At 48.3% G+C, this 26,644-nt stretch overlaps 1 protein-coding gene across 1 annotated transcript in view; it reads left to right on the top strand.

Moving 5' to 3' along the window:
• Positions 1-26,644, top strand: part of DOCK1 (dedicator of cytokinesis 1) — a 559,920-nt gene that overhangs the window by 492,967 nt on the left and 40,309 nt on the right. The window contains exons 39-43 of the mRNA XM_070363418.1: positions 660-779; positions 17,917-18,006; positions 19,002-19,106; positions 25,257-25,398; positions 25,502-25,580. Coding sequence (XP_070219519.1) covers positions 660-779; positions 17,917-18,006; positions 19,002-19,106; positions 25,257-25,398; positions 25,502-25,580 — 536 coding nt within the window. The remainder of the gene's footprint in view (positions 1-659; positions 780-17,916; positions 18,007-19,001; positions 19,107-25,256; positions 25,399-25,501; positions 25,581-26,644) is intronic.

Genomic DNA, 26,644 nt, shown 5'->3' with positions numbered 1-26,644 from the left:
GTTTTTTACTGCTGAGCCACTCGGGAAGCCCATGCCTTGCGCATAGTAGGTCCCCACCAAATGGTGAAGTTTACTGAACTTTACATTCAGCGCCATGGATTTGTTGAGCATAAGTTCAGGAGTTTAGGTGTTAAATGACCTCGCCTTCATCTCCGCTCCTTGCTGAGACCTCTGTGCGTCCTTCCTTGGTACCCTAAGTCCTCTGCCACATCTGCAAACACCAGCTGAGCCCTGACTCATTGGGATCCACGTGCCTTCTGCTGTTGATTAAAAAACTTAGCAGCACAGGAGCCAGGCCAGTACCCGGGGAAGCCCCACTTGAGGCAGCCACAAATCACCCAGGGCCTCATTGGTTTCATCGGTTCCCAGGTTTCATCGGCAAGCTGACAGTTCCAGAACCTGCTGGGTTTCTCTTCTGTGTGAATCTCGACCAGCTTTGCCTTCCTCGCGTGTTTTCTCATCTTGAGGCCTCTGCACAGAGGTTCTGTCCTCAATTCCAGGCCTGAAAGTCTGATGAGAGCCGCTCCAGCGGTCCCCGGAATCATGGCTGGAACACTGCCCTGAATTCAGGGCTTCCTGTGCAGTCTGCGTCCAGGGGAGGGAAAGGTCGCAGGGGCCGGGCCTCCCCAAGCACCACTCACGCTTTGCTTTTGCCTCAGTGGTCGGAGGACGTGTGCGCGGCCCACCTCACCCAGCGGGACGGGTACCAGGCGACGACCCAGGGGCAGCTGAAGGAGCGGCTCTACCAGGAGATCATCCACTACTTCGACAAAGGCAAGGTAAAAAAAAAATGCAGCTTTTCTGTTGTTTTCTTTTTTCTGTGCACCTTCCTGCCATGTTGTAAACACATTTTTTTTAACACATGGTGTTTGTGGAACCAGAGATTTGTTGCAGATTGTGTATCTGAAGGCTTTGTGCATGGCCCTCCAGCCAGTGCTTCTAAGTAGAAATCCTACCAAAAAAAAAAAAATCAATCACCCTTTTATAGATGCTCTGCTGAAAGTCACGACTGAGCATGAGGATTTTTATAGTCCTTGCAGAGGACGCTGATGTGGGGGAATTTGGGCCTCCCAGGGGGCGCTACTGGGTAAAGAACCCAGGGCAAGTGGCAACTCACTTGTGTATTCTTGCCTGGAGAATCCCATGCACAGAGGAGCCTGGCGGGCTAACGATTCACAGGGTCACAAAGAGTCGGTCACGACTGAGCACATGCGCACTGGCTGTGTTACAGCTAATGCATTCCTTTGACAGTTTGAGTTTTTCTGTTGTCACTGAAACATTAATCCCGTGGCAAGACCAATGCTGCTCTCGTTGATGGCCTCTCTGTTAATTGTCTCAAACAAAATTATTTAACCGTTGACCTCTACTAAATGGAAACCTGCCATCATTTTAATCAGACAGCAATAGATCTCATCACTGTAGTTCATGTGATTCAGATCACTAGTAGCTATTTTTAAAAAGGTGGGAGGCTCCTTAGATCTTCCTGGCACTTTCAATGCAGGGAGTGCAGGTTCAAGCCCTGGTTGGGGAACTAAGATCCCTTGTGCTGCAGCCAAGAAATTAATTAATTAATTAGCAGACACTTTAAGGGGGAAAAAAAGGCTGGGGGTGGTGGGTGCCTTCAGTTCAGAAGTTTGGGTGTTTTTTTTTTTTATTGAAAGATAATTGCTTTACAGAATTTTATTGTTTTCTGTCAAACCTCAACATGAATCAGCCATAGGTATACGTATATCCCCTCCCTTTTGAAGCTCCCTCCCATCTCCCACCCCATCCCACCCCTCTAGATTGATACAGAGCCCCTCTTTGAGTTTCCTGAGCCATACAGCAAATTCCCGTTGGCTATCTATTTTACACATGGTAATGTAAGTTTCCTTGTTACTCTCTCCATACAGCTCACACTCTCTTCCCGTCTTCCCATGTCCATAAGTCTATTCTCTATGTCTGTTTCTCCATTGCTGCCCTGTAAATAAATTCTTCAGTACCATTTTTCTAGATTCCATATATATGTGTTAGAATACGATATTTATCTTTCTCTTTCTGACTCACTTCACTCTGTATAATAGATTCTAAGTTCATCCACCTCATCAGAACTGACTCAAATGCATTCCTTTTTATGGCAGAGTAATATTCCATCATGTACGTGTACCACTGCTTCTTTATCCACTCATCTGTCGATGGACATCTAGGTTGCCTCCATGTTCTAGCTATTGTAAATGGTGCTGCAATGAACAATGGGATGCTGCTGCTGCTGCTGCTGCTAAGTCGCTTCAGTCGTGTCCGACTCTGTGCGACCCCAGAGACGGCAGCCCACCAGGCTCCCCCGTCCCTGGGATTCTCCAGGCAAGAACACCGGAGTGGGTTGCCATTTCCTTCTCCAATGCGTGAAAAGTGAAAGTGAAGTCGCTCAGTCGTGTCCGACTCTTCGAGACCCCATTGACTGCAGCCTACCAGGCTCCTCTGTCCATGGGGTTTTCCAGGCAAGAGTACTGGAGCGGGGTGCCATCGCCTTCTCCGGAACAATGGGATACACGTGTCTTTTTTCAATTTTGGTTTCCTCAGGGTATAAAATCTTCCCCAAAGCAACTTCTAAGTTGATTCTGTGCTATCAGGACTCATAACTCATCTTAGTGGCTGAGTCGTTTCCGATTCTTTGTGACCCCATGGATTGTAGCCCACCAGGCTCCTCCATCCATGGGATGTCCTAGGCAAGAATACTGGATGGATTGCCATTTCCTTTTCCAGGAGATCTTCCCAACCCAGGCATTGAACCCAGGTCTCCTGCATTGCAGACAGATTCTTTACCATCTGAGCCACCAGAGAAACCCCTTTAACTCGTCTTAGATACCTGCTTTATTTTTTTTTTAACACTTTGAGACAAGTGAACAGGGAATTCCATGAAGGTACTTATATTCATTTCTTAGGACTATGGTAACATAGTCCTGCCCTCTGGGCACCTTTAAACCTCAGGACTCTATGCTCTTGCTGTTCTGGAAGCTACAGAGCTGCAGCTGGGTGTTGGCAGGGCCGTGCTCTCCAAGAGAGGACAGTGCAAGGGGTGAATCTGCTCCCTGCCTCCCTCTTGGTTTCTGGTGATGCCGGCAGTCCTTGGCTCGTAGACGTATCACTCAATTGCTGGCTCCTTATTCACAGGGAGTTTTCCCTCTATGTGTCTCCATATGTTCTTCTAAGAACATCAGTTTGGATTTAAGGCCCATGCAATCCAGTATGACTGCATCTTAATTTGCTTACATCCAGAGACCCTTTTTCCATGTAAAGTCAGGTTCAAAGATCCCAGGGGTTGAGACTCAGCATGTCCTTTGAGGGGACACAGTTCTAACCCCCAGCAGCACCTGTATCAGAAAAGGATGAAGGCTGCTCTGTCTGTGGCTGTCAACATAAACCACATCCTTTTAAAATGATCACGTGTGTTTTACTTGTTCCCCTCTGTCCTTGATACAGGATGGAAGTCAAAATATTCAGAATAGCATGGGGACTGACCAGAGGCCACTTGGAAATGGTCAGTGAATTATACTTGGTCCTGTAGAGAAGCAGAATATATTTCTTTGTAGAAATGAGATGCTTTCACGGTTAAAGCCAATTATTAAAATTGTATTAGCTTAGCCAGAGAAATGCAGTTTTTCAACAAACTGCTAAAAAAATGTGGATCTGTTCATTTCCCCAGTGGCTTTCTGGCTTACAGTGTTCTAGAGATGGAGGGTGGTCAGGTGCTATGGAGCAGGCACAACAGGAGGCGGGACCCTGCAGAGGCCTAGGAAGCCTGAGGGCCAGAGGCCACTGGGGCTGAAGGAAGGTGCGTCTCTACTGATGGCCCCTTGGGGCTCTCACGTTCTCTGCCAGCACTGACGTCTCCAATCGCATCTCAGCTCTCCTCATCCCCTCACTCTGCATCTTCTGGCTGCACCCCAGCTTCTGGGGCCTCAGCCGTTGTAGACTTTCCTGCCTCTGCCCAGCAGGCCTCTGCTGCCCCTGCCTTTGGTCATTTCGTCCCATCTCCGCTTAATGTCACCTCTGCTCCAACGCCCATCATGCCCCCTTCTGTTCCTGTATAGCACTCACCACGATTTGCAATGATAGATGGGATACCAGCCAGTCCTAAGGGAAATCAACCCTGAATGTTCATTAGAAGGACTGTGGCTGAAGCTGAAGCTCCGATACTTTGGCCACCTGATGTGAAGAGCCAACTCATTGGAAAAGACTCTGATGCTGGGAAAGATTGAAGGCCGGAGAAGGGGGTGACAGAGGATGAGATTATTGGATGGCTTCACTGACTTGGTGGACACGAATCTGAGCAAACTACAGGAGACAGTGAATAACAGGGAAGCGTGGCATGCTACAGCCCCTGGGGTCATAAAGAGGCCGACAGGACCTAGCAGCTGAACAGTAATTTGCACATAAGATTTCTTTAGTGAGTCTCCCAATAGACTGTGAGCCCAAGAAGACAGAGACCACACATATTAATCCTGCACATTAATCTAACTCTGAGACCGAGCTAGGCCTGTAATGCAGGGGGCATTTGTTAGATGGACAAAGAAATCAATGAGAGAATAAATGAACGAACAAATGAGTGAATACTCAGCATTTAAGGATGATTTCTGGCAGATGCGGGATGGTCATGGCCGGTAAGACAGTTGGCCTTCAGTAAATAATACATTGAGGAGGCAAGTGAGTTTGCTTTTGTTTTAAGCCAGTGTAGCCTCATATTGGGGGCTTTTCTGGGAGCTCAACTGGTAAAGAATCCACCTGCCATGCAGGAGACCCTGGTTTGATTCCTGGGTTGGGAAGATCCCCTGGAGGAGGGCGTGGCAACCCACTCCAGTATTCTTACCTGGAGAACCCCCATGGACAGAGGAGCCTGGCGGGCTGCAGTCCATGGGGTCGCAGAGTCGGGCACGCCTGAGGGACTGAGCACAGCACAGCGGTCACCCCAGGCCAAGCACTGTGCTGGATGCTGCCTGGGCATTATGAGTCTCCATGGCAATGCAGGAAGGAAGGTACCACTGTACTTCCAATTGAATATGATGTTTAATATTATTGTTAATAACAATATCGGTAAAATAATATAATAGACCCACAACCATAGGAAGCAGACTTAGGGGCTACCAAAAGGGAAAGGGTGGGCTACCATCCATGGGGTTGCAAAGAGTCGGACACAGCTGAGCGACTAAGCACAGCACAGCCCAGCTTCATGTGGAGGGAAAAATGAGCACGTTCAGCCGAGAACAGTGGCTCTGAACCCAGACCCTCAGGAGACCTTTCAGGTAGACACTCCTGAGGCGGGGGGTGGATGAGACTGACATCAAGTGGGTCAAGGTCAGGGACACTGCTGGACACCGTGGAAGGCAGGCAGCTCCCTGGGTGCAGAATCATCCAGCCCAGAATGTCCGTAGTACCCAGGCTGAGAAATCCTGGTTTTGGAAAAAGCCAGTTCAAATGATAAAGCATTCTTGGCCAAAAGAAAGGGGCTGAAGGAATGTCCTCACATGCTCCTGTGTTTTGGAGGAGACAGAAAGATGGTTCTGGTAAAGTGAGCATTTGGCTTACCTGGAGTCGGGAAGGTTAACTTGATTCAACTTGTTCATCAAAGTTTAGGAGAATTGTCTTCATGGCAGCTGTTAGGGTTGTGTTGGCAAAAGCGATTGAAAAGTCACTTTTGAATACCCATAACTTCTCCAGGAGAATATTTTTAAAAAAACATTTACTCATCCATGTGAAGCTAACATGAGGGTGAGTGCAGGTGAGGGAGAAGATTTCATCAAACAAAATTTGAAGTACCTGGATGATGAGCTCCGAAGCAAAAAAATAAAATCATTTTAGCATCAACAAGCATTCAATTTCCTGGGAACAAAAGAACAGGAGGAAGTTGCAATCATCCATCTTCTCTATCAGTTGGGATGGGCTGGAATCGGCTGGGGCCTCAACCTCTTGATGTCTCAGTGATGCTACCCAGCCCAGGTGGTTCACTCATGCTGCCTGCCTGTCCTCACTTCTGGGGACGCAGGTGAGCGCAGCCTCAAAGGGACAGTGAGTCCCTGCCTGGCCCCTGCAGGCTTAGCTCAGAAAAGACCCACGTGCCGTGCTCTCGTGTTCTTTGTTTTTTGTCGTTTGGCTGTGCCAGGTCTCAGCTGCAGCACATGGGATCTCTGGTTGTGGCGTGTGAACTTGGTTGCAGCGGGTGGGATCTAGCCCCCTGAACAGGGATCCAGCCTGCCCCTGCATTGGGAGCAGAGTCTTAGCCACTGGGCCATCAGGGAAGTCCTAGTGCTCATGCCATTGACTAAAGCAAATCACGTGAGCCTCGGCGGGTGGGGAAGTACGCATGGGGGGAGCCGTGTAGCAGCACCTCCATATACCAGGTAAAGCGGGTAGATCGCCAGGACACTTAATCAGACGGGTGAGCCGGGGTTCTAACCAAGGGCTCTCAAGGTGCAGGGAAATTACCTAAGTATGTGTATGTTCCAGAAAAGGCAGCATTCACTCTAATCCCTCAATTGCACACTTCCCGCAACTGGACATGTGAAAACAGAGCAATCTTCAGAACCTGGTAATGGGCCTTGAGCCCAGTTCCTCCATATGGAGTTTCTTTCTCGGGTTAGGGAGGGGTTGGGAACAACATGTCCCGGCTGGGCGGTGAGGGAAAAGGAGCACCAGAGAACCAGTGGCCACGATGCCCGAAATCCCAGCAGGCGAGAAGTCTGGGCAACGGGAGGTCACAGCAGAAGATAAAGTTCAGCATTTCCTGCCAGACACATTCATTTAAGAAATAAGAGCAAGACATGGTCGTATTATACCTGCCAGGTATGGGTATATGTGATGATTTGAGAAATAACACCCTCCGTGACTTTTCTGGAATAAGACAGTGGCTGAGGTCATTGCTACAGATGAAGAACTTGACATCGGGAAGGACTGGATGCCTACGTTTCTGTTCTGCACATCCAGACTGAAATACTTTTTTTTTTTTTTTAACATTTTTATTGAAATACAGATAATTTGCAATGTTGAGTTAGTTTCAGGTTAAGCAAAGCGATTCAGTTACACACACACACACACACACATATTCTTTTTTAGATTCTTTTACAATTTAGGCTATTACAAAATACTTCGTAGAGCTTTCTGTGCTGTACAGTAGGTCTCTGTTGGTTATCTGCTGCTGCTGCTGCTGCTGCTGCTAAGTCGATTCAGTCGTGTCCGACTCTGTGCGACCCCATAGACGGCAGCCCACCAGGCTTCCCCGTCCCTGGGATTCTCCAGGCAAGAACACTGGAGTGGGTTGCCATTTCTTTCTCCAATGCATGAAAGTGAAAAGTGAAAGTGCAGTCGCTCAGTCGTGTCCGACTCTATCGACCCCATGGACTGCGGCCCACCAGGCTCCTCCGTCCATGGGACTTTCCAGGCAAAAGTACTGGAGTGATTGGTTATGTACTAGATATATAATGGTGTGTATCTGTCAGTCCCAAACTCCTAATTTATCTGTTCTCAACCCCTCCCATCCCCTTTGGTAAACATAACTTTGTTTTCTATGTCTGTGCGTCTGTTTCTGTTGTGTAAATAAGTTCATTTGTAACATATTTTAGATTCCACCATATAAGTGATATCATATGACATTTGTCCTTATCTGACTTCACTTAGCATGATCATCTCTGGGACCATCCATGTTGCTGCAGAGGGCGTTATTTCATCCTTTTTTTATGGCTGAGCACTATTGCATTGGGTTTACATACCACATCTTCCTTATCCATTTATCTGCCGATTCTTGGGGGAAAAATATCTCAAAATGGGTAATAGGTGGCAATTGATTCAACCCACAGAAACTGGAAGGAAGGGACCCTCCCGGCCGAGACGCCCCAGGGAGCCAGCTCTCCTACAATGGGGGACCCTGACCTGAGCTGTCAGCTGTGAGAGTCACGGGCGCCAAGCAGCCATTAACACTTGAAATATGCAACATGCACTGGATCCTAAGGCTCAGCATGAGAAAAGGATGCTGTTAGGAGCTGAACTGTGTCCCATGGAAATTCATGTGCAGGAGCCCTGACCTTCCTACCTCAGAATATGACTGTGTTGGAGGTGGGTTCTGATCCCAGGATGGCTGATCTCCTTATAGAAGAGGCGATCTGGACACAGACACACCGAGCAAGGACCCTGTGAGAATACGGCTGAGGATTTGCTTTACAAGCTGAGGAGAGAGGCTTCAGAGGAAACCAGCCTTCTGACAACTTGATTTCGGTTTCTAGGCTCCATAACAGGAAGGAAATAATATGTTTAAGGCACCCGATCTTTATCGTGTGTGTATATGTGTGTGTGTATGAGTATGTGCTAAGTCGTGTCCTACTCTTTGCTGCAAATCTATGGGCCGTAGCCCACCAGGCTCCTGTGTCCATGGAATTCTCCATGCAAGAATACTGGAGTGGGTTGCCATCCCCTCCTGCAGGGGATCTTTCCGACCCAGGGATCGAATCCACGCCTCTGACATCTCCTGCACTGGTAGGCGGGTTCTTTACCACACACGCCACCTGAGTACTTTGTTACGGCAGCCTGTCAAATATCTCATGAATTTTGTGTTTTTGATTACGTGTTGAAATGGCAATATTCCAGCTATAGTGAATATTACTAAAATGAAGGCCACTTTTTAAAATGTGGCTACTAGAAAATCTAAAACTGCATGTGTGTCTTGGCCGATGTTCCGTTGGATGGTGCTGCCCTGAGCCAGACTTTGCTACTGTTGGGGACGGTTTCTGCTAGTGCTTCCATCCACGGACTGTTGGAAAATCGATGCTTGCCTGCCCCTCCGTTTGGGGTCCTCACTGGCAGCGGCATTGCTCATGTGCCTGTTGAGATATATTCCTTACCCTAAATGAATATTTGAAAAACTGAAATAAATCTAAAATAAATAGACATTGACTTCATTGCTGATTCAAGAGCCACATTTGAATTTTCTCCTGCATTATACTGAAAACACAAGAATTTCTTTGGTTTGATTTTACACCTGTTAAAATTGCAATTCTGGTTTAAAACCATATATTCAGCTCAGTGGTTAAAGAATCTGCCAATTCAGGAGACGTAGGTTCCATCCCTGGGTCAGGAAGATCCCCTGGAGAAGGAAATGGCAACCCACTCCAGTATTCCTGCCTGGAAAATCCCATGGACAGAGGAGCCTGGTGGGCTACAGTCCATGGGGTTGCAAAAAAGTTGGACACAACTTAGCAGCTGCAAAAAACAATAATTCAGGCGAGAGGCCTTCATACTACAGTTGAACTTGAAGCCTAGAAATGGCTGGGGACCACGCAATTGTAGAATAAATGGTATCTGAACCTGGCAAAGCTGTGACTGGGGCATCACGCCATTGATACAGGCTGTCCCCTTAGGTGATTAAGGAAACCTTCACTCTGTCCTTAGTAGGGGGGAACCTTACTCATCCTAGAGCTCATTTTCAGTGACTGTTTTCAACATTCAGCTTCCTAGGGGGAGGAGGGATTTACAGAATCCAGTGCAGATTTGTGTCCTGGGAACTGTGCTCACAGGCCCTTAAAGGAGCTGGTGCCCGTCGGACCTCTCAGACATCGGACACCAGCATCTGCGGGGAAAGTCCAGGGCACCAGCACAGGACTGGGGTCGGATTATATTCAAAGTCTCTCCAGCTCTGTGCTCAGAAAGCAGCAACGCTGAATGGATTTTCTGCTCCATTATATTGGACCCTCCAGCTTTTGAATTAGGCTCTGTTATCTTTCTGTATTTCTTCTGCACAAAAATCACTCTTTTATTTTTGCTTTTCCACCGTTTAAAAGTTTTGAATGTCCTTCAGCCCAGCTCTTGGTCTTTTCATCTTTTTCTTTCTCACCAAAAAAAAAAAAAGAAAGAAATGTCATTTCCATCTGTTTTCCGTTTCATTCTCCTGCCCTTATTCCTTCCCGGGCTGATAATTAGCCCTCACTCCTTTTCTGTTCTCGTTTCACCACCCGTTTGAGCCCCTCCGGAAAGCCCGCCGCCAGATATTATCGCGGCATTTGAGCGTTCTGTTCCGAAGACGCTCTGAGTTGTCTGTCCTATTGTGTGTGGTTGAGGCCTAGTAATTTTCAATAAAGCTCTTAATCCAAGTACTTCACTGAAAATTACCAGGCTTCTCTATGGAGGGCGCGTTGAAAATAGAAGCCCTGCTCTCAGGGAAATGGAGTCAGAGTGAGGGAGGCGGTGAACCTGATGTTCACCACCTCAAAAACCGGGAACCAGCCTGGCACTGGCAAAGGGGGCTCGTGGCTGACGGCCCACGTGGTGTCTGAAGCTCTGGGACTATTTTCGACTGGAGCTCTGTCTTCTCTTCCCTTAAAATAACCTCTCCTTGACGAAGTTTGCACTTTGCCTTGTGCCCAAGTCAAAAAAAAAAAAGGCGGCATCCTACATCATCCCGTGAACTAAAAATAGGGGTTTGGAAGCAAGTTTCCACTTTTAGTGAAATGGCTGGGTTGCTTTTCTGAGTATTGGGGCTGACATTTTCTCACCCTCTGAGTTTCCTTTTTGAAAGCACAGTTGTCAGTCAGAGGAATTACAGGTACGAGCATCCCATCACCCTCTTTCTTGGTATAGTCTCAGCATTTCCAGAATTTTTGGAAATCCTGATATTTGCCAGAATCTGTTCAATTAGCAAGAATCTGGCTGGAGTGAGCATAGAGATCGTGTGTTAATTATGACTGGGCTCCCAGAAAAGAACCGTTTGTGATCAGCACAGAGAAAATCGAAGTTTGGACTTGGTATCAACCCTGCTCCCCCCATCTGCCCACCCTGCACGACCCCTCACTTGTGTTTCTGCAACCCAGTCTCCTGGGTGCCAGGTGCCACCTGCCTGCCTGAACTTGGGGAGGCCAAAGGCCTGCCTCGAGCTGAGAAGTCTAGAACCAAGGCTAATGGATGAGCAGGCAAATAGCAAAACCCGCCCTCTGACTGTTGCACTGCGGGTTCAGAGTCTACCAACCTAACAGGTATGGGAGTGATTCGCCCTCCTGAGGAGAAAGGGCAGACCTCATTAGAAGGTGACCTGTAAACCATGTCTTGAGCTTCCCTGGTGGCCCAGTGGTAAATAATCCACCTACAATGCAGGAGTCACAGGAGACGCAGATTCGATTCCTGGGTTGGAAAGACCTCCTGGAGGAGGGTATGACAACCCACTCCAGTATTCTTGCCTGGAGAACCCCATGGACAGAGAAGCCTGGCAGTCAGACATGACTGAAGCTACTTAGCACACATCACAAGTTGGGTCTTGGAGAAAGAGATGAAGCCTGCAAGGTGATAGCTGGGAGGAGCTGGGATTCTGAAGAGTGGGGGATGGGCAGGGATTCCAAAGAGTGGGAACCATATTGATCCAGGCCAGGGCTTCTGAAGCCAGTCTGTCTATCAGCGGGGTGAGGAGGGGGTCCTGGGAGACACAGATGCAGAGAACTTGGGAGCCAGTCTGTCCACGGCCTTGCATGTCTCCTAAAGATTTGACTTACTCCATAGTCACGAAGCGGGCTTCCCAGGCGGCACTAGTGGTAAAGAGCCCGCCTGCCAACGCGGGAGACGTAAAAGACACGGGTTCAGTCACTGGGCCGGGAAGATCTGCGGAAGGAGGGCATGGCAACCACTCCACTTTTCTTGCCTGGAGAACTCCACGGACAGAGGAGCCTGGCAGGCTATAGTCCACAGGGTCGCAGAGAGCTGGACATGACTGAAGCGACTAAGCATGCACGCACATAGACCCAAGGAGCCAGTGAGATTTTATGCACATAAGCAAGGTTGCCTTTACTGTCCCCCTTTCAGGGAGTGATTTGGGCTCACAGTGGCAGAAGCCCGGTGGGCGTGGGCTGGGGCAGGGGTCCAGGCACGGGATGTGGGGGCAGTGGGGACTAGGACAGGCAGGAGACAGCTCCAGAGGCTTGAAGTCAGCTGATTGCACAGAGTCTCTCATATGGGGTCAGTGTCAGATGTGTGCATGCCCGGAGGAGCTGGGTACCCAGCACGGCTCAGAGGCCTGAGCACAAGCCTCCCGTGGCTGCAGAGCTGACAGGGGAGCAACTTCCAATCAGTCCGGGGAGGTTTGACTCCTTTCCAGGCAGCTCCGGCAGCTCTGAGTGTTTCGGCTCCTCTCCTTTACATGGGAATTCTTGGTCAAAGTCATTGATTTTCTAGCTGGCGGTCCCCAGGCTGTGTGGGACATCTCTGGCCTCCACTCGGCCGGTCACACTCTTGGCCGTGGGTCTGTATCAGTCCCTCCAGTCCAGGGACGGCTGTCTGTGCTCCTGTCCAAGGCTGCTCCCACCCCCCAGGCCCCAGACCCCCAGGCCCATCCAGGACATCACTCTGGCCCATCTGTCTTCTTCCCACTGGCCGCACTGTTTTCCTCCCTACTGGCTAATACGTACTCGCCTGCTAAGTTGCTGCAGTTGTGTCTGACTCTTCGCAACTCTATGGACTGTAGCCCACCAGAGTCCTCCACCCGTGAGATTCTCCAGGCAAAAATACTGAAGTGGCTTGTCATGCCCTCCTCCAGGGGATCTTCCTGACCCAGGGATCAAACCCACGTCTCCTGCATTGGCTGGCAGGTTCTTTACCACTAGCGCCACCTCGGAAGCCCACATACTCGCCTACAACCATGCTATTATTTCCCCCATCTTTTAAAAAAGTTCTCTATCATTCTAACTCCCCTCTCCAGCTACTGCCTGTTTCTTTTCTTCCTCAAATCCTCCTCCAAGAACTGTCTGTACCCCTCCTTATGCTCTCTGAACCCACCCCTGTCACAGGTGCCCAGTAATTACTGCAGAGTGAGGGGTGAGTGGCAGAGTGGGTCCATTCTCCTCCTGATCAAACCACCAAGCAAAACGCAACTATCTCTTTCAATGCCTGGTTTAGGCTTTCTAAGGGCTTGCAGAACTACAAAGGTCCTTTATTAAAGAAAAAGGCAAAAAATCTCTTTGTTTTTAAAAAAAAAAAAAAAAACTGTTCGTTTCCTATTTTCCTCCCAGGGGCATTAAAACTGAGCAAATCATTTTCCATTTAGATTAATAAAGACTTGCTGTGGGGCAAAGAGGAACATGCTTTTGAGGAGCAGTAATTCCTGAGTACGTGACAGTCCCAGAAGGCAGGATTCATCTTCGAGTCAGTGTGAGAAGCCTCCCATCAAGGTTTCTTAAGTCTGGCCCGAGTCCTAGATCCCGCTGTGTGTCCTGCCCTACTGGAGGGCAGGCAGCCCATCCAGCCACCTTTCTCAGGCGGCTGGTGCAGTGATGTGTGTGCTGTCAGAGAGCGTGGTGTCATTAAGTGAAACCAGGCAGCTTTGGAGTAGTTCACAGTGAGAAGGCTCCATTGCAGGGGTGGGGGTGGTGATGCTGGACCTCAGAAACGTCTTCAGAAAGTGTCCAGCCTTTACTCAGATCAGTGGAAACCAAGGGAGACCAGCAGAAGACCCAGGATGGGGCGTGGCTCAGGGAGAGAAGGAGCAGCTGAGAGAGAGGGGAGGAGCCCACAAGGCATCTCCATTCTGTAAAGGAGAGGACTTGCAGGACCCTCTCCCTGCTGGACCACACCCCTCAGAGCCGCCATGGAGACACATCTTTCCCGAGGACTCCAGCCCCTCATCCTCGGGGGACTGGGAAGAGATGCTCACTCAATCACTCCTGCAGTGAAGCCCTCAATCACCAGGATGGAAGGCTACTTCTGGGTCACCCTGACCCCCTCGCTGCTGATGACCCTAAACCAGTTCTCTGGAATCCCACAGTGTTGAATCTACATCCCTTTACATGTCAGAGACCTGTGCAGGACCCTGGAAAATTAGAAGGTGCTAGAATATGACTCGTTTCCCAACAACCACCCAGAAAACTAGGTGAGTTTTAGAGTGACTGAAATCCAAGCATCCCATGAAACATCTTGACTGGCAATTGGCTCACAGCTAGTTAGTGATTTCGCTCAGAGCTGCCCATCAGTATCCTGGTGGGTCACGGCCAGGCTGTACTCTCCTTAAGGGGGCTGTTGTGCAGGCTGCCATCTCACCTTGCACCTGCTGCTACTCCCTGACCCAGTGAGATCAGTGTTGTCTCCCTGCCCGACTGGTCACTCGTCAACCTCACAGTTTGGTCAAAGCAACTGCCAATATGCTCTCTGTGGCCAGTTCTAATGAAGAAGTTTCATCAGGGAGAAAAAGGATTTTCTGTTCATGAAACTTGCAGAAATGAAACTTGGAGAGGTTCCGAAGTAAAAGGTGATCATCTCAAGAGAATATAGCCAGAGGTCATCTGATGAAAACGGGGAGTGGGGAGGGTGTGCTCCACGTTGCAAGGCCAAGGACACTATGAAACGGATTCCGGACTTCTAATCAGAACACGAAGCTGAGCACTGATAGGATGCTTTTTTCATTTGCGGCCGTGGTGACCCTCATCGACCTATGGCACGTCTAAGAACAGGGCCTGGGCAGGATATTCAATCACACAGGTTAAAGCGACTCTTCTACCAAGATAATCTAAATCTCCGTTATATGAAATCTGTTTTCTCTCTGGCACAGAAATATTTTCCAAGGTATTCACATGGGAAATATGAGTGACCCACACTCTGTGGAGCCCTAGCCAAGTAAAAGTAGAAGCAGATCTCCTTAACGCAGGAGGCTTTAAAACAAGCAGGGGTGGGGAAGAGGAATATACGTTTATAGAAAATCTGACAAAGAGCACAACCATGTGACCCCTGAGTGAGTTGGATATTTACTCAAGACTTGCATCTGTGCTGCGTGGCTCAGATGGGAAAGAATCTGTCTGCAATGCAGGAGGCGTGGGTTTGACCCTTGGGTTGAGAAAATACCCTGGAGAAGGGAATGGCAACCACTCCAGGACTCTTTCCTGGAAAATTCCATGGACAGAGGAGCCTGGCGGGTTACAGTCCATGGGTTGCAAAGAGCCAGACATGACTGAGCAACGTTCTCTTTTTCCACTTGTATTTCTTTAAAAAAACAATTACTTTTGCTAGGTATCTAAAGCAGCTCCTCTGTCTAGAAACAGATTAAGCAGTGAATTAGAAGCCCTAAGACTGTAGGCAGCTAAGGGAGTGGTGTATTCGCCACTGAGTGAGAACTTCAACTAGAGGTAATGATTTCTTTGAAATGGAAATGTACTGAGGGAGGAATTGGTCACTGGAGCTTAAAAGAAACATAAAAAGTGGAGAAGCTCCCTCTTCTGAGAGATGGAGGCTGGGACTCTGGCAAAGGACCTGAGCTCGCTGGAGCAGCAGCTGGAGACATTCAGAGGGTGCAGACATTCGGAGGGTGAGAGCTTCGGCAGGATGGAGGAGCCAGGAGAGGCTTCCTGGGGAGAGAAGCATGTGGTCCTCCAAAGAGCATCTCAGCCACTTTCTCTCTCTCCTAGCTGCTGGTCCTATCTCTGAAATCTTTCTCTCCTTTGAGCTTATCTTTATGATGTCTTTCAAAGTATTAAAATACAATTTCGGAATAGCTTTTTTCTCATCAAAAATAGCAGATGGTGTCTTTAAGCAGCAGCTGTGTAAAGAGTATTTTAAGTCTATTGGGTGATTCAGTAATAAGTAAGGCCCTCGACTGGGTGGTTCTGCCAAGAAAAGGCAAAGACTGGCAGGCAGGTGAGGATTCAGCGCCAAGGGTATGCCAGGTGTGGGACCAGCTCCCTGTGTTCCGAGTGAAAGCCTGGAGTTAAGGACTAGCTTAGCATCCTTGAAAACCTATTCCAGGAGGAGGGGGTGGAGGGCAGCTGGAAGGGCTGGCAGATGGTCATTGTTACGGGCTGAATGCTTGCATTCCTGCAAAAGTCATATGTTGAACAACCCTGACCTCCTGCCCCATGTGATGACATACCCATGTGATATGTTTAGATTGGGTCATAATGAGGGTGGGACCCCCATGATGGGATTAGTACCCTTTTGAGGAGAGGAAGGAGATCTTGCTTAAGGCCATACAAGCATGCAGTGAGAAGGCGACTGTCTGAGAGTCAGGAGAACCCTCACCAAGACCGAATCTGCCTGCACCTTGAGCTTGAACTTCCCAGCCTCCAGAACTGTGAGAGGATAGTGTCTGTTTTGTGGGATTTTGTTACAGCAGCTCCAACTAAGATGGTCATCGAGAGCAGGAACTTTGGAAAACGATGAGTCTACCCCACTTTCTGCCCTTGGGCAGGTAGCTTGCCTGTCCAACCCCCAGCTTCCTTATCTGCAAAACAGGTGTAATAATAACACCCACCTGACGCAACACTTTAATGAGACGATGCAGGTGGCATCTTGCTGGACAAAGAGTAAGCTGGAAATCACTTGCCTTCATGATTGGTGCTACTAACTTATGGGGATACTCCCAGTGGAGAAGTGGGCAGTTCATGTCTAGGGACCCAGTATGTGAGGTGGTCTGACGCTTTGCTAATTCTAAGTCCGTAGTTGTCATTTTTAATACTCAAAGGTTTGAAAGAGGGGAATCCTGGGTCCTTGTGATAGTACAGAGAAGGGTGGGTGGCATCCAGGAAGGCTTCCTGGAGGAGACAGTCCCTCCAAATTTTCCTGTTCTCAAGTAGACCACTGTATTTTATTTCCTTCTCCCACCCAAATAAGGGAAATTCAGGCTCACCACATGTGTCAATAAATTAGTCTACATGTGTCAAAAGTTTATCAGCATTTTAATAAATGTTACCTGATTAGGAAACCCACTTTTAAACTATTATCATTCAAAATTCTCCTTTTCAAAATGATGGCAGGTTTTACATTTGCAGGTTCGGTTCAGTTCAGTCGCTCAGTCGTGTCCGACTCTTTGTGATCCCAGGGACTGCAGCATGCCAGGCTTTCCTGTCCATCACCAATTCCTGGAGTTTACTCAAACTCATGTCCATCCAGTCGGTGATGCCATCCAACCATCTCATCCTTTGTCGTCCCCTTCTCCTCCCACCTTCAATCTTTCCCAGCATCAGGGTCTTTTCAAATGAGTCAGTTCTTCTCATCAGGTGGCCAAAGTATTGGAGTTTCAGCTTCAACATCAGTCCTTCCAATGAATATTCAAGACTGATTTCCTTTAGGATGGACTGGCTGGATCTCCTTGCAGTCCAAGGGACTCTCAAGAGTCTTTTCCAACACCACAGTTCAGAAGCATCAATTCTTCAGAGCTCAGCTTTCTTTATAGTCCAACTCTCATATCCATACCTGACTACTAGAAAAACCATATCTTTGAGTAGATGGACCTTTGTTGGCAAAGTAATGTCTCTGCTTTTTAATATGCTGTCTAGGTTGGTCATAGCTTTTCTTCCAAGGAGCAAGTGTCTTTTAATTTCATGGCTGCAGTCACCATCTGCAGTGATTTTGGAGCCCCCCAAAATAAAATCTCTCATTGTTTCCCCATCTATTTGCCATGAAGTGATGGGAGTGGATGCCATGATCTTACTTTTTTGAATGGTATCTGCCCATATAACATGAAATTCTTACAAGCCTTAAATCAGAGTTGAAACAGATCCTTGTCCTTCTGACCACTGACACGTAGCTCTTTTAAGTGGGATGATTTGGGAAAGTACCAAAATCTGGTCCTCGGTTTCTGCACAAACACTGCTCTCAAACTCGCCCTGCGGTTTCCCTGCTGGGCTCCACGGCTGCCCTGACAGATGGGCTTCAGAGGCCGGCCTGCAGAGGGGCAGGACCCGCCGGCTGGCTGCTCTGACCGGGGGCAGCAGCCAGTGTGATTGATGAGCCAGTAGCTGACTGGTCTGGTCAACCAGGCCCAAGCCAAAGGACATGAGCCTGTAGAAAAGATCTGTGTTTTTCCAGCGTCTTCAGGTTAAGCAGGCGTGTTTCCAGCTTGTTGCATCATGAACGGCGGTGTTGCTGTTTCCCTCTCTGACCGCATGATTCAGGTTTGCGTTTCTCTTGCCCTTGTTTTTCTCTCTTCCCTCACAGATGTGGGAGGAGGCCATCGCCCTGGGCAAGGAGCTGGCAGAACAGTATGAGAACGAAATGTTTGATTATGAACAGCTCAGCGAATTGCTGGTAGGTCTTCCTTTCCTTCTCTTTGAAAAAAAATAAGCAATCTCAACTTGTTCTTCTCAAAGTTTTCCCTTCCCTTCTTCTTCTTCTTCTTCTTTTTTAATGCAACAGCCATTTATTTTATATTCATTTCTTTGGCCTCCCTGAGCAATGTGCGAGATCTTAGTTCCCCGACCAGGGCTGGAACTCATGCCCTCTGCAGTGGAAGCATGGACATGTCCTCACCACTGGACCGCCAGGAAAGTCCCTCTTTTCCTTTTAACATTGGGATTCTCCTTCATTTGTCCAGGAGGACAGTTTTGATTTCTTTGCTGGTTGATTCTGGCTCAGCAGCATTCCCCACTGAGCTTTCGTCATCAAACTCGAAGATGCCTCTGAAGGATGTGCGTGTGAAAACCACTGAGCCCAGGTGTCTAGTGGTCTGGATGCTCAGAGGTCTCCAGGAGGCTCCAGTGGTTTCAACTCTGAGCCCGTCTCCATGAAGGACTGATGGAGGGTGGCCCAACCCTTTGTCCTTCCATAGAACCTACCAGTTTCTAATTACTGCTTTCTCTGCTGAATCATTTTTGTATCCAGCAGATCGACTTAATGATGTTTTAATGTGTACCATGAATGTGGAACAGAACTCTCCCCTTTTAAATCCTTTTTTAATGTATCCCATTATCTGACCGATACCATGTTTTAAAAATACTAAAGACCAGACATTGAATCAGGATAAAAGCCATCTCTCTGGCACTTCTTTGGTGATGAAAACACCTGTAAATCACAACCGGTTGCTGAATTTGGCTTTCTGGTCAGATTTGCCTGCTGAATGCCGGGCGACGAATGAAAAGTACTGTCATAGCTTAGTGGTGAGATTAAATTCCACGCCTGCATCAGTGCTCCCCCACCTTCTCCCCCTCCCACCCCCTAGAATTGGCAAAGCTGGAAGAATCCAGACACACAAATTCTCAGATACTCCATTCAAACCTGAAATGCGTTTCTTCTCTTCTTTTCAGAAAAAACAGGCTCAGTTTTATGAAAACATCGTCAAGGTGATACGTCCCAAGCCTGACTACTTTGCCGTCGGTTACTACGGACAAGGATTCCCCACCTTCCTCCGGGTAACTCTGGGCTCTGTCTGGACTGGGTTACCATTGCTCCCTGGGCAGCCAGCGCCTGCTCTTTCCAAGGAAGGATTTGGTTTGCCTCTCAAGTGCGTCTCTCAGTGAAGTCGCTCAGTCGTGTCCGACTCTTTGCAACCCACGACTGCAGCCCACCAGGCTCCTCTGTCCATGGGATTTTCCAGGCAAGGATACTGGAGTGGTTTGTCATTTCCTCCTCCAGGGGATCTTCCTGACCCAGGGATCGAACCCGGGTCTCCTGCACCGCAGGCAGATTCTTTACCTACTGAGCTACCAGGGAAGCGAGTCTGCATTGTTTTCATACCTCTGTACTTGCCTCAGGTTGCCAGAGAGGGGCTGATAATGTTTTTTCATTGAATATAAGCATTCCATCTCTCTTTTCCTAAAGAGAACTCTTCGTCAGAGATTTATGTATATTTTAAAAATTATACTAAGAAATGCATAACATAGGCCTCCCTGGTGGTCAGTGGTCAGGAATCCACCTGCCAGTGTAGGAGACGTGGATTCGATCCCTGGGTTAGGAAGATCCCCTGGAGGAGGAAATGACAACCCATTCCAGTATTCTTGTCTGGAGAATCCCATGGACAAAGGAGCCTGATGGGCTGTAGTCCATGGGGTCACAAAGAGTCAGACACGACTGAGCAACTCAAGAACAGCAATGCATAGCATGGAAGTTACCATCTTCACTGTCTTTAAGTGTACAGTTCAGTGGCATTAAATATATTTACCCTGTTGTACAACCGTTCCCACCACCCATCTCCAGATTATTTTCATCTTCCGAAACTGGAACTCCAATCCCAGTAAACAATAATTTCCCCTTCTCTTCTCCCCACCCACCCCAGACCTTACTTTCTGTCTCAGAATTTACTTGATTCTACAGACCTTTCAAGGCTGATCCACAAGGTAGTGTGTATCAAAACTTCATTCCTTGTCGTGGAAGAGTAATATCCCCTCATGTCAATGTCCCACATTTTGTTTATCCATTCGTCCTTGGCAGACTTTGTCTGGGCTAATATGAATAATGCTGCTCTGAACGTATGTATTTTTGTTTCTTCTTTTGGCTGTGTGGCTTGTGGGATCTTGGATCCTCAACCAGGAGTCGAACCTGGGTCCTTAGCAGTGAGAGTACAGAGCCCTAACCCTTGGATCACCAGGGAATTTCCAAGCATGCATATTTTAAAGTATATGAGAAACTGGCCATGAATTTCCAGTGCTGGAAACTCGGACTCACCCTCCATCCCTGAGACAAGCATGTTCTCTTTGACACGATTGAAGAAACAGTATGATCATCAGTCAAATCACCCAATAATCTTTAGGCCAGAAATCTTGTAAATAAATGCGGCCTAGCCTGCTAATACAGTTGTTTGGTGGCGGTGGCTTAGTCACTGAGTTGTGTATGACTCTCTGTGACCCCATGGATGGTAGACCTGCACCCCCCGCCCTACCAGACGCCTCTGTCCATGGGATTCCACAGGCAAAAATGGTGGAGAGAGTTGCCATTTCCATCTCTAGGGGATCTTTGCAACCCAGGGATGGAAACAGTGTCTCAAATAGAAAAAAAAGAAGAAAAAATAGCCCAATAGAATTGTTTGCTGCTGCTGCTGCTAAGTCGCTTCAGTCATGTCCGACTCTGCGATCCCATAGACGGCAGCCTACCAGGCTCTCCCGTCCCTGGGATTCTCCAGGCAAGAACACTGGAGTGGGTTGCCATTTCCTTCTCCAATGCATGAAAGTGAAAAGTGAAAGTGAAGTTTCTCAGTCATGTCCGACTCTTCGAGACCCCATGGACTGCAGCCTACCAGGCTCCTCTGCCCATGGGATTTTCCAGGCAAGAGTAATAGAGTGGGGTGCCATTGCCTTCTCCAAATATAACTGTTTAGAGTTTCTCAAAAATTCTTTCTTGGATGCCATTGACCATGTCTGCCTGTCATTTCTTACAATCTTCGATCTTTTTTTTTTTTTTTAATGGCACCTGGTTTTCTGTTTTCCTTGGAGCCCATGCGTGATCCTTCTGGTTTTAGGGAAGCAGGCACTGTACCCAGGGCACACCTGTCTGGGTCAGGCAGGTCTCCCAGATGTCTGGGGCAGGCAGATCTCCCAGATGTCTGGGGCAGGTAGATCTAGCTGGGAGACTCTCCCAGCCTCAAAGGTGTGTTTCTTTGGCCCCAGCGTTTCCGAACCCCCAGGCATCCCTGAGGGTATAAGACATCCCTTCACACTGCCACCAGCAAAAGGGACTTACTTGCCGAAGACCTGTCATTCTTTATAGAAATGTCAGCAGGTGACCCTTGCAGAACTGACGTGCTCCAGGAGGTGACCTGTCAGTTGTTCCACACACACAGGGTCCTGACTGGGTGCCAGGGGCATCTGGACTGTCCCTGTCACTACCTTTCAGTCTCTCCTTGACCCCGAAGTCTTGGTCATGCAGCTCTGGCCATGAACACCGAAGAGAGTGGTTGATCAGAAACTCAGATTCCAGAGAAAGTCCTCCCTTCCAAAGAATGAATAAAGGATGTTTGGTTATAGCCCTGAATTAAGGAAGATTTCGACATTAAGTTAAAAGACAATCTTTAATTAATTTAATTAATAAGGCTTTAATTAAGGTGTGTGAATCTGTACATACACCTCTGTGTGTGTGTCTAAGAAAGATTGAGACGGAGAGACAAGCCCTGCATCACGCTGAGCTGGGTGGTGCTGGGCGTGGGGTGTGTGCTACCCTCTGTGGACACTGCTAGGATTTAAGGCCACCACGCTCTGTCCCGTCGTCCTGTCCTGGCAACCCTGTGGGCTGAGCATCTCTCGGTCCCCGAGCCAGCTGATGCCAGGGATTTCCTGGGAGGGCACATGAGACCCACGCTCCAAAGACCACACTGGGTCACCTGCCCGTCGAAAGGACAATGCAAAGCAGGAATAACTAGCTTAAAGGGCTTGATTAATATTGAGCTGGCTTTCCCGCCACACCTGGCTGGTTTTGTGGGGCTATAGCAATATATTTATTATACTTCACAGGCTACCTGTCCGGGGTCGATCTGACAATGACATTGGCAATTCCAAGAAAGGGGGCAGGATATTTGTCTGCTTCAGGTGGCGCTGGGGGCACAGCCTCGGAGGACTGACTCGCTGGCCCTCCCCTTTGTGTTTCTTTCAGAATTGATCACATGTGGAGCTTTTTGCATTTATATTAATATTTATGGTTCTTACAAGGAATAAATATCTTTGACTATACCTACACTCCCCTCCTCTTTTCAGGCTTGAAGGGACCACTTCAGAATGCAAAGTAATTGATGTTTCTAGAAAATGTTATTAGTGTTTCCATCTATAACTCACTAGTGTTTTTCTATTAAAGCCTTTATATACACTTTTATTATTATGTCTCCCTTCGAGTGTAAAGCCTAATAAATGCATGCTAGTTTTGTACTAGCCTGTTATACATTAAATCATCCTGAATTTCTGAAATGTTTGCCTTTTTATAGCCTTAAAAGATGCTCATGCTGTGTATTTATATTTCTAATTAAGACTACGTATTACTTTGGTTTCTACTTGAAATTATTTTTTTAGAGAAAAGAGAACATTTTTCTCTTGTAATGGGTGCGTTAAGACATACCTAAGCACAAAGTGGGAAAAAAAGCATTCAATTTTTAAATTGTTCCCTCTTTTGTGATTTAAAAGGACTCAGAATAACTTTGGACTAGGGAAGGGGAAAAATGGAGCCTCATAGGAGCTCTTTTTTTTTTTTTTAATTTATTAGACAGATTTTATTTTGACTTTGAGCTGAGTCTGCAGGATCCAACTGTTGGTCTGTCTGTCTTCTCTTCCCCCTCATCCCCCGCCCCCTCACCCCTTCCTCCCCTCCCTCCCCTCCCCACCCTGTCCTTCCTCCCCTCCTCTACACTGGCGTCCATCCAGGGTCAGGGCAGATGACAAGGCTGCCCCTAACTCCTGACCAGCCGGCCTGGAGCCTCTTGCCCAACAATCCCTGATGGAAGCAACAACCAAGTCCAGGGAGGAGAACCAAGAGCCCCCAGCCTCTGGCTCCTCGGGCCCTGTGGCTTCTGCTCGTGATCCCTTCCTTGTTGCAGTTGGTGATGTTGAGACCACCCTCAGATGGGGCAAGATGGGTGGGGAGGGGGAGATTCAGGAGCCTTCTGGAGCTGTGGCATCGCGCTACCCGTTAACACCTTTTTTGTGACTCAGTTACTGCTCAGAATACCCATGTTGAATCTGTGATGGTATGGAGACCTGTTGAATCCATGAAGGTATAGAGACCTGTTTTTTCTTGGAACCAGAACTTTCCTTACCGACATACTTACAGAGTGACCGTGTCATCGGACAGGTCTCAACGAGGCAGCCTGAGCGGAGAGGAGGGCTTCCCGATCACCCGAAACAACCCCTAGATGGACTCTTCAGAATTTACGGAGGTGACAGATGTGGCCTTGGAGAGGGACAAAACTCAAGTCTTTGGGAGGAGATCGCTACATGCTCTGCTCTGTCTTTTGTTGATGGAATATTATCCATAAGACAGCTCCAAACATTCAGTGAGGGGAGTCCAGCCACCACCCGCTGGACTTTTTTTTTTCCTTTGGCTTTTATTAAGTCAAGGAAGGGCATTTATTTCCTGAGGTCATGACACAGGAAGTAGACTTGGCCCAGCTGCGGGCTCTCCGGGCGGAGGCAGGAACCTTGCCAACCAGCTGGGTGACACCGACCCGTGACCCCCCTTACTGTTCACAACAGCAGAGAGCCCAGAGCAAGGCCAGGTGCAGCTCCAGTGCTGTGCTGGGTGCCACGGGCTCAGGACCAGCCAGCTTCGCTAAGCGACCTTGGGGAAGAAGCACGTCCACAGTTCATGGCGGGTCCGCTGCTGGGTCAGACTGAGACGAGCTCTCGCACGGCGGGTTCCGGTCAGCAGACTGGAGAGGGTGCTGCCCCTTGTCCATTATCATTTGGGATGGCACGAGAGGGTCTTGGGTGCCATTTGAGCCCCCAAACCTGGGAAACTCCTCAGAGCTGCTCGTATGAGAGCCTCTCAGCACCAGGAGAGAGACCAGGAGCCGTGGGCCTCTCTACTTCGTCTGGACCCCTGTGCCTTGGGTTCTGCTCATCTCCTGGCAGTGACTGTAGGAGTCAGCTTGGAAAGTCATGCTTAGGCTCCAAGGCCCCACCTTAACTTCATGATCTCTTGAATTCTCTCTGGCAAAATGAAAACTGCTTATAGAAGCAGAGACATCACCTTGCCAACAGAGGTCCATATAGTCAAAACTGGTTTTTCCAGTAGTCATGTACGGATGTGCGAGTTGGACCATAAAGAAGGTTGAGTGCCAAAGAATCGATGCTTTCGAATTGTGGTGCTGGAGAAGACTCTTAAGAGTCCCTCGGACTACAAACAGATCCAACCAGTCCGTCCTAAAGGAAATCAGCCCTGAATATTCATTAGAAGGACTGATGCTGAAGCTGAAGCGCCAATATTTTGTGCACCTGATGCCAAGAGCCAACTCATTGGAAAAGATTCTGATGCTGGGAAAGATTGAAAGCAGGAGGAGAAGGGGGCGACAGAGGGTGAGATGGTTGGATGACATCATCAACACAGTGGACATGAGTTTGAGCAAGCTCCAGGAGATGGTGAAGGACCAGAAGCCTGGCACGCTGCAGTCCACGGGGTCACAAAGAGTTGGACTCAACTGAGTGACTGAACAACAAAGAGTTGGACGCAACTGAGTGACTGAACAACAACAAAAACAATCGCCATCTGGAAGCAAGAAGAAGACGTGGACACCGTTCTCCATTGGCCCTGGTGCCCTTAACCTGTCTGGTCATTTCCTGCCCTCTAGGATTTGGGCGCTAATCGCTCATTTGGTTTTTCATGACTTTGTCAATTGATTACTGCTGTTAAGGCTGAAATGTGTAGCTAGACTTCAGTAATGCGTGTTTAGTGCTTCTTCAACAGTATCAACTTACCTGTCTTCTGTTCCTGAGTTCTTGATTAGTAAGACCACTGCAATTACAAGCTGTTCTTCGATTTAGTGACACTTAAAACACTGTCCAGCCCACTCTGAAGACCAATGCATTTATGTGTGCACTTTACCTGGCCCAGTCCCTGGGGTGTTGTTTAATGCTTGTCATTGTTTGCAGGGGAAAGTGTTCATTTATCGAGGGAAAGAGTATGAACGTCGAGAGGATTTTGAAGCTCGTCTACTGACTCAGTTTCCAAACGCTGAGAAGATGAAGACAACGTCTCCACCAGGCGACGACATTAAAAACTCTCCCGGCCAATGTATCCTTTCAGGCAACCACGTGGGATAGAAAATGATGGCCAAGCTGTTGGTTCACATGGTTGGGTGTACATGGGGTTGATGACCTTAACCTTTGACCTTCAGATATTCAGTGCTTCACAGTAAAGCCCAAACTTGATCTGCCTCCTAAATTTCACAGGCCCGTGTCAGAGCAGATTGTAAGGTAATCAACCTATTTCCCTGACCCAACAGGAGGGTGGTAAGAGGCGTACACAGATCTCTTCTTCATAACTTCACCTGTAGAAGGATGCATGTCAGCCTTTGATGAACTTTTCAGATGCTCTGTTTACTTTGAAAAGCAGGGGAAGCTAATTTTCTTCAGCATCAAAGTAGGGAAGGGACATGTTGTTAACAAGTGTGGCTGGGAGGGTGGGAAGCCGTCCCTTACCTGGGACTGAGACAAGGAAAGTCAGGGGAAGGAGGGGGTAATCCAGTCTCCTTTTGACCCACCAGGTGAGAGACCCCCTTAGACTTTTTCTCCAGGGCACAGGCCCCACCCCACAGCCTGAGATCTGAGTCTGTGTGCCTGCATGGTAGCCTGAGTGTTTGGATCCCAGAAGGCAGGCAAAGGGATTCAGACATACTCTCCTGATGGAGAATCAGGTGCCGGGTGAAGAGACCCTTCTCCTCTACCGCAGGGTGATTCCATAACATGGGACTCAGAGGTGGGTTTTCAAACTCACAGGCCAGGTGTCCGAATCTGAGTGAGACTGTATGTGTCTGCATTGAACTGCTCCTAACTTAGCAGCAGTGTAGAAACACATACCCTAGATGTCTCTTTGATGTGAAGAGTTTCTTTTTCTACTTCATCCTTGTTCTGCTGAAAAAAAGTGACCTCTTTGATGGCCACATAATGCACAGGATATGCTGTTTTACATCCTGCAGTTTGGCGGGTTGGGTTCTTCTGCAAAATTCACTACGATTTCTTTAGCCTTTCTTCAGCAAACATGGGAAATAATAAACCAGGACTCGACTTATTGAGGAATGATTGCTTTCATCAGGCTTAGATTTTTAAGTTTTGCAACATATGTTTTTCTCAGAGAGAGGCATTAAGTAATAGTGAACCGTGGACACGCTCCTGTATTTCCCTTTGGTGTGGAATGCCTCTGTGTTTCAGAGCAGGAGAATGAGTAAGCCTCCCAGCCTGCCTCTGGGGTGTGTGCGAAACCCACCTCCTCCCCACGGGAGAAAGGCAAGCTGTCCATCCGTGTCTGCCACCCCTGGTGG

This window comes from Bos mutus, chromosome 26, assembly GCF_027580195.1.
Source record: "Bos mutus isolate GX-2022 chromosome 26, NWIPB_WYAK_1.1, whole genome shotgun sequence".
NCBI lineage: Eukaryota > Metazoa > Chordata > Mammalia > Artiodactyla > Bovidae > Bos > Bos mutus.
This window is presented reverse-complemented; position numbering and strand designations above follow the sequence as displayed.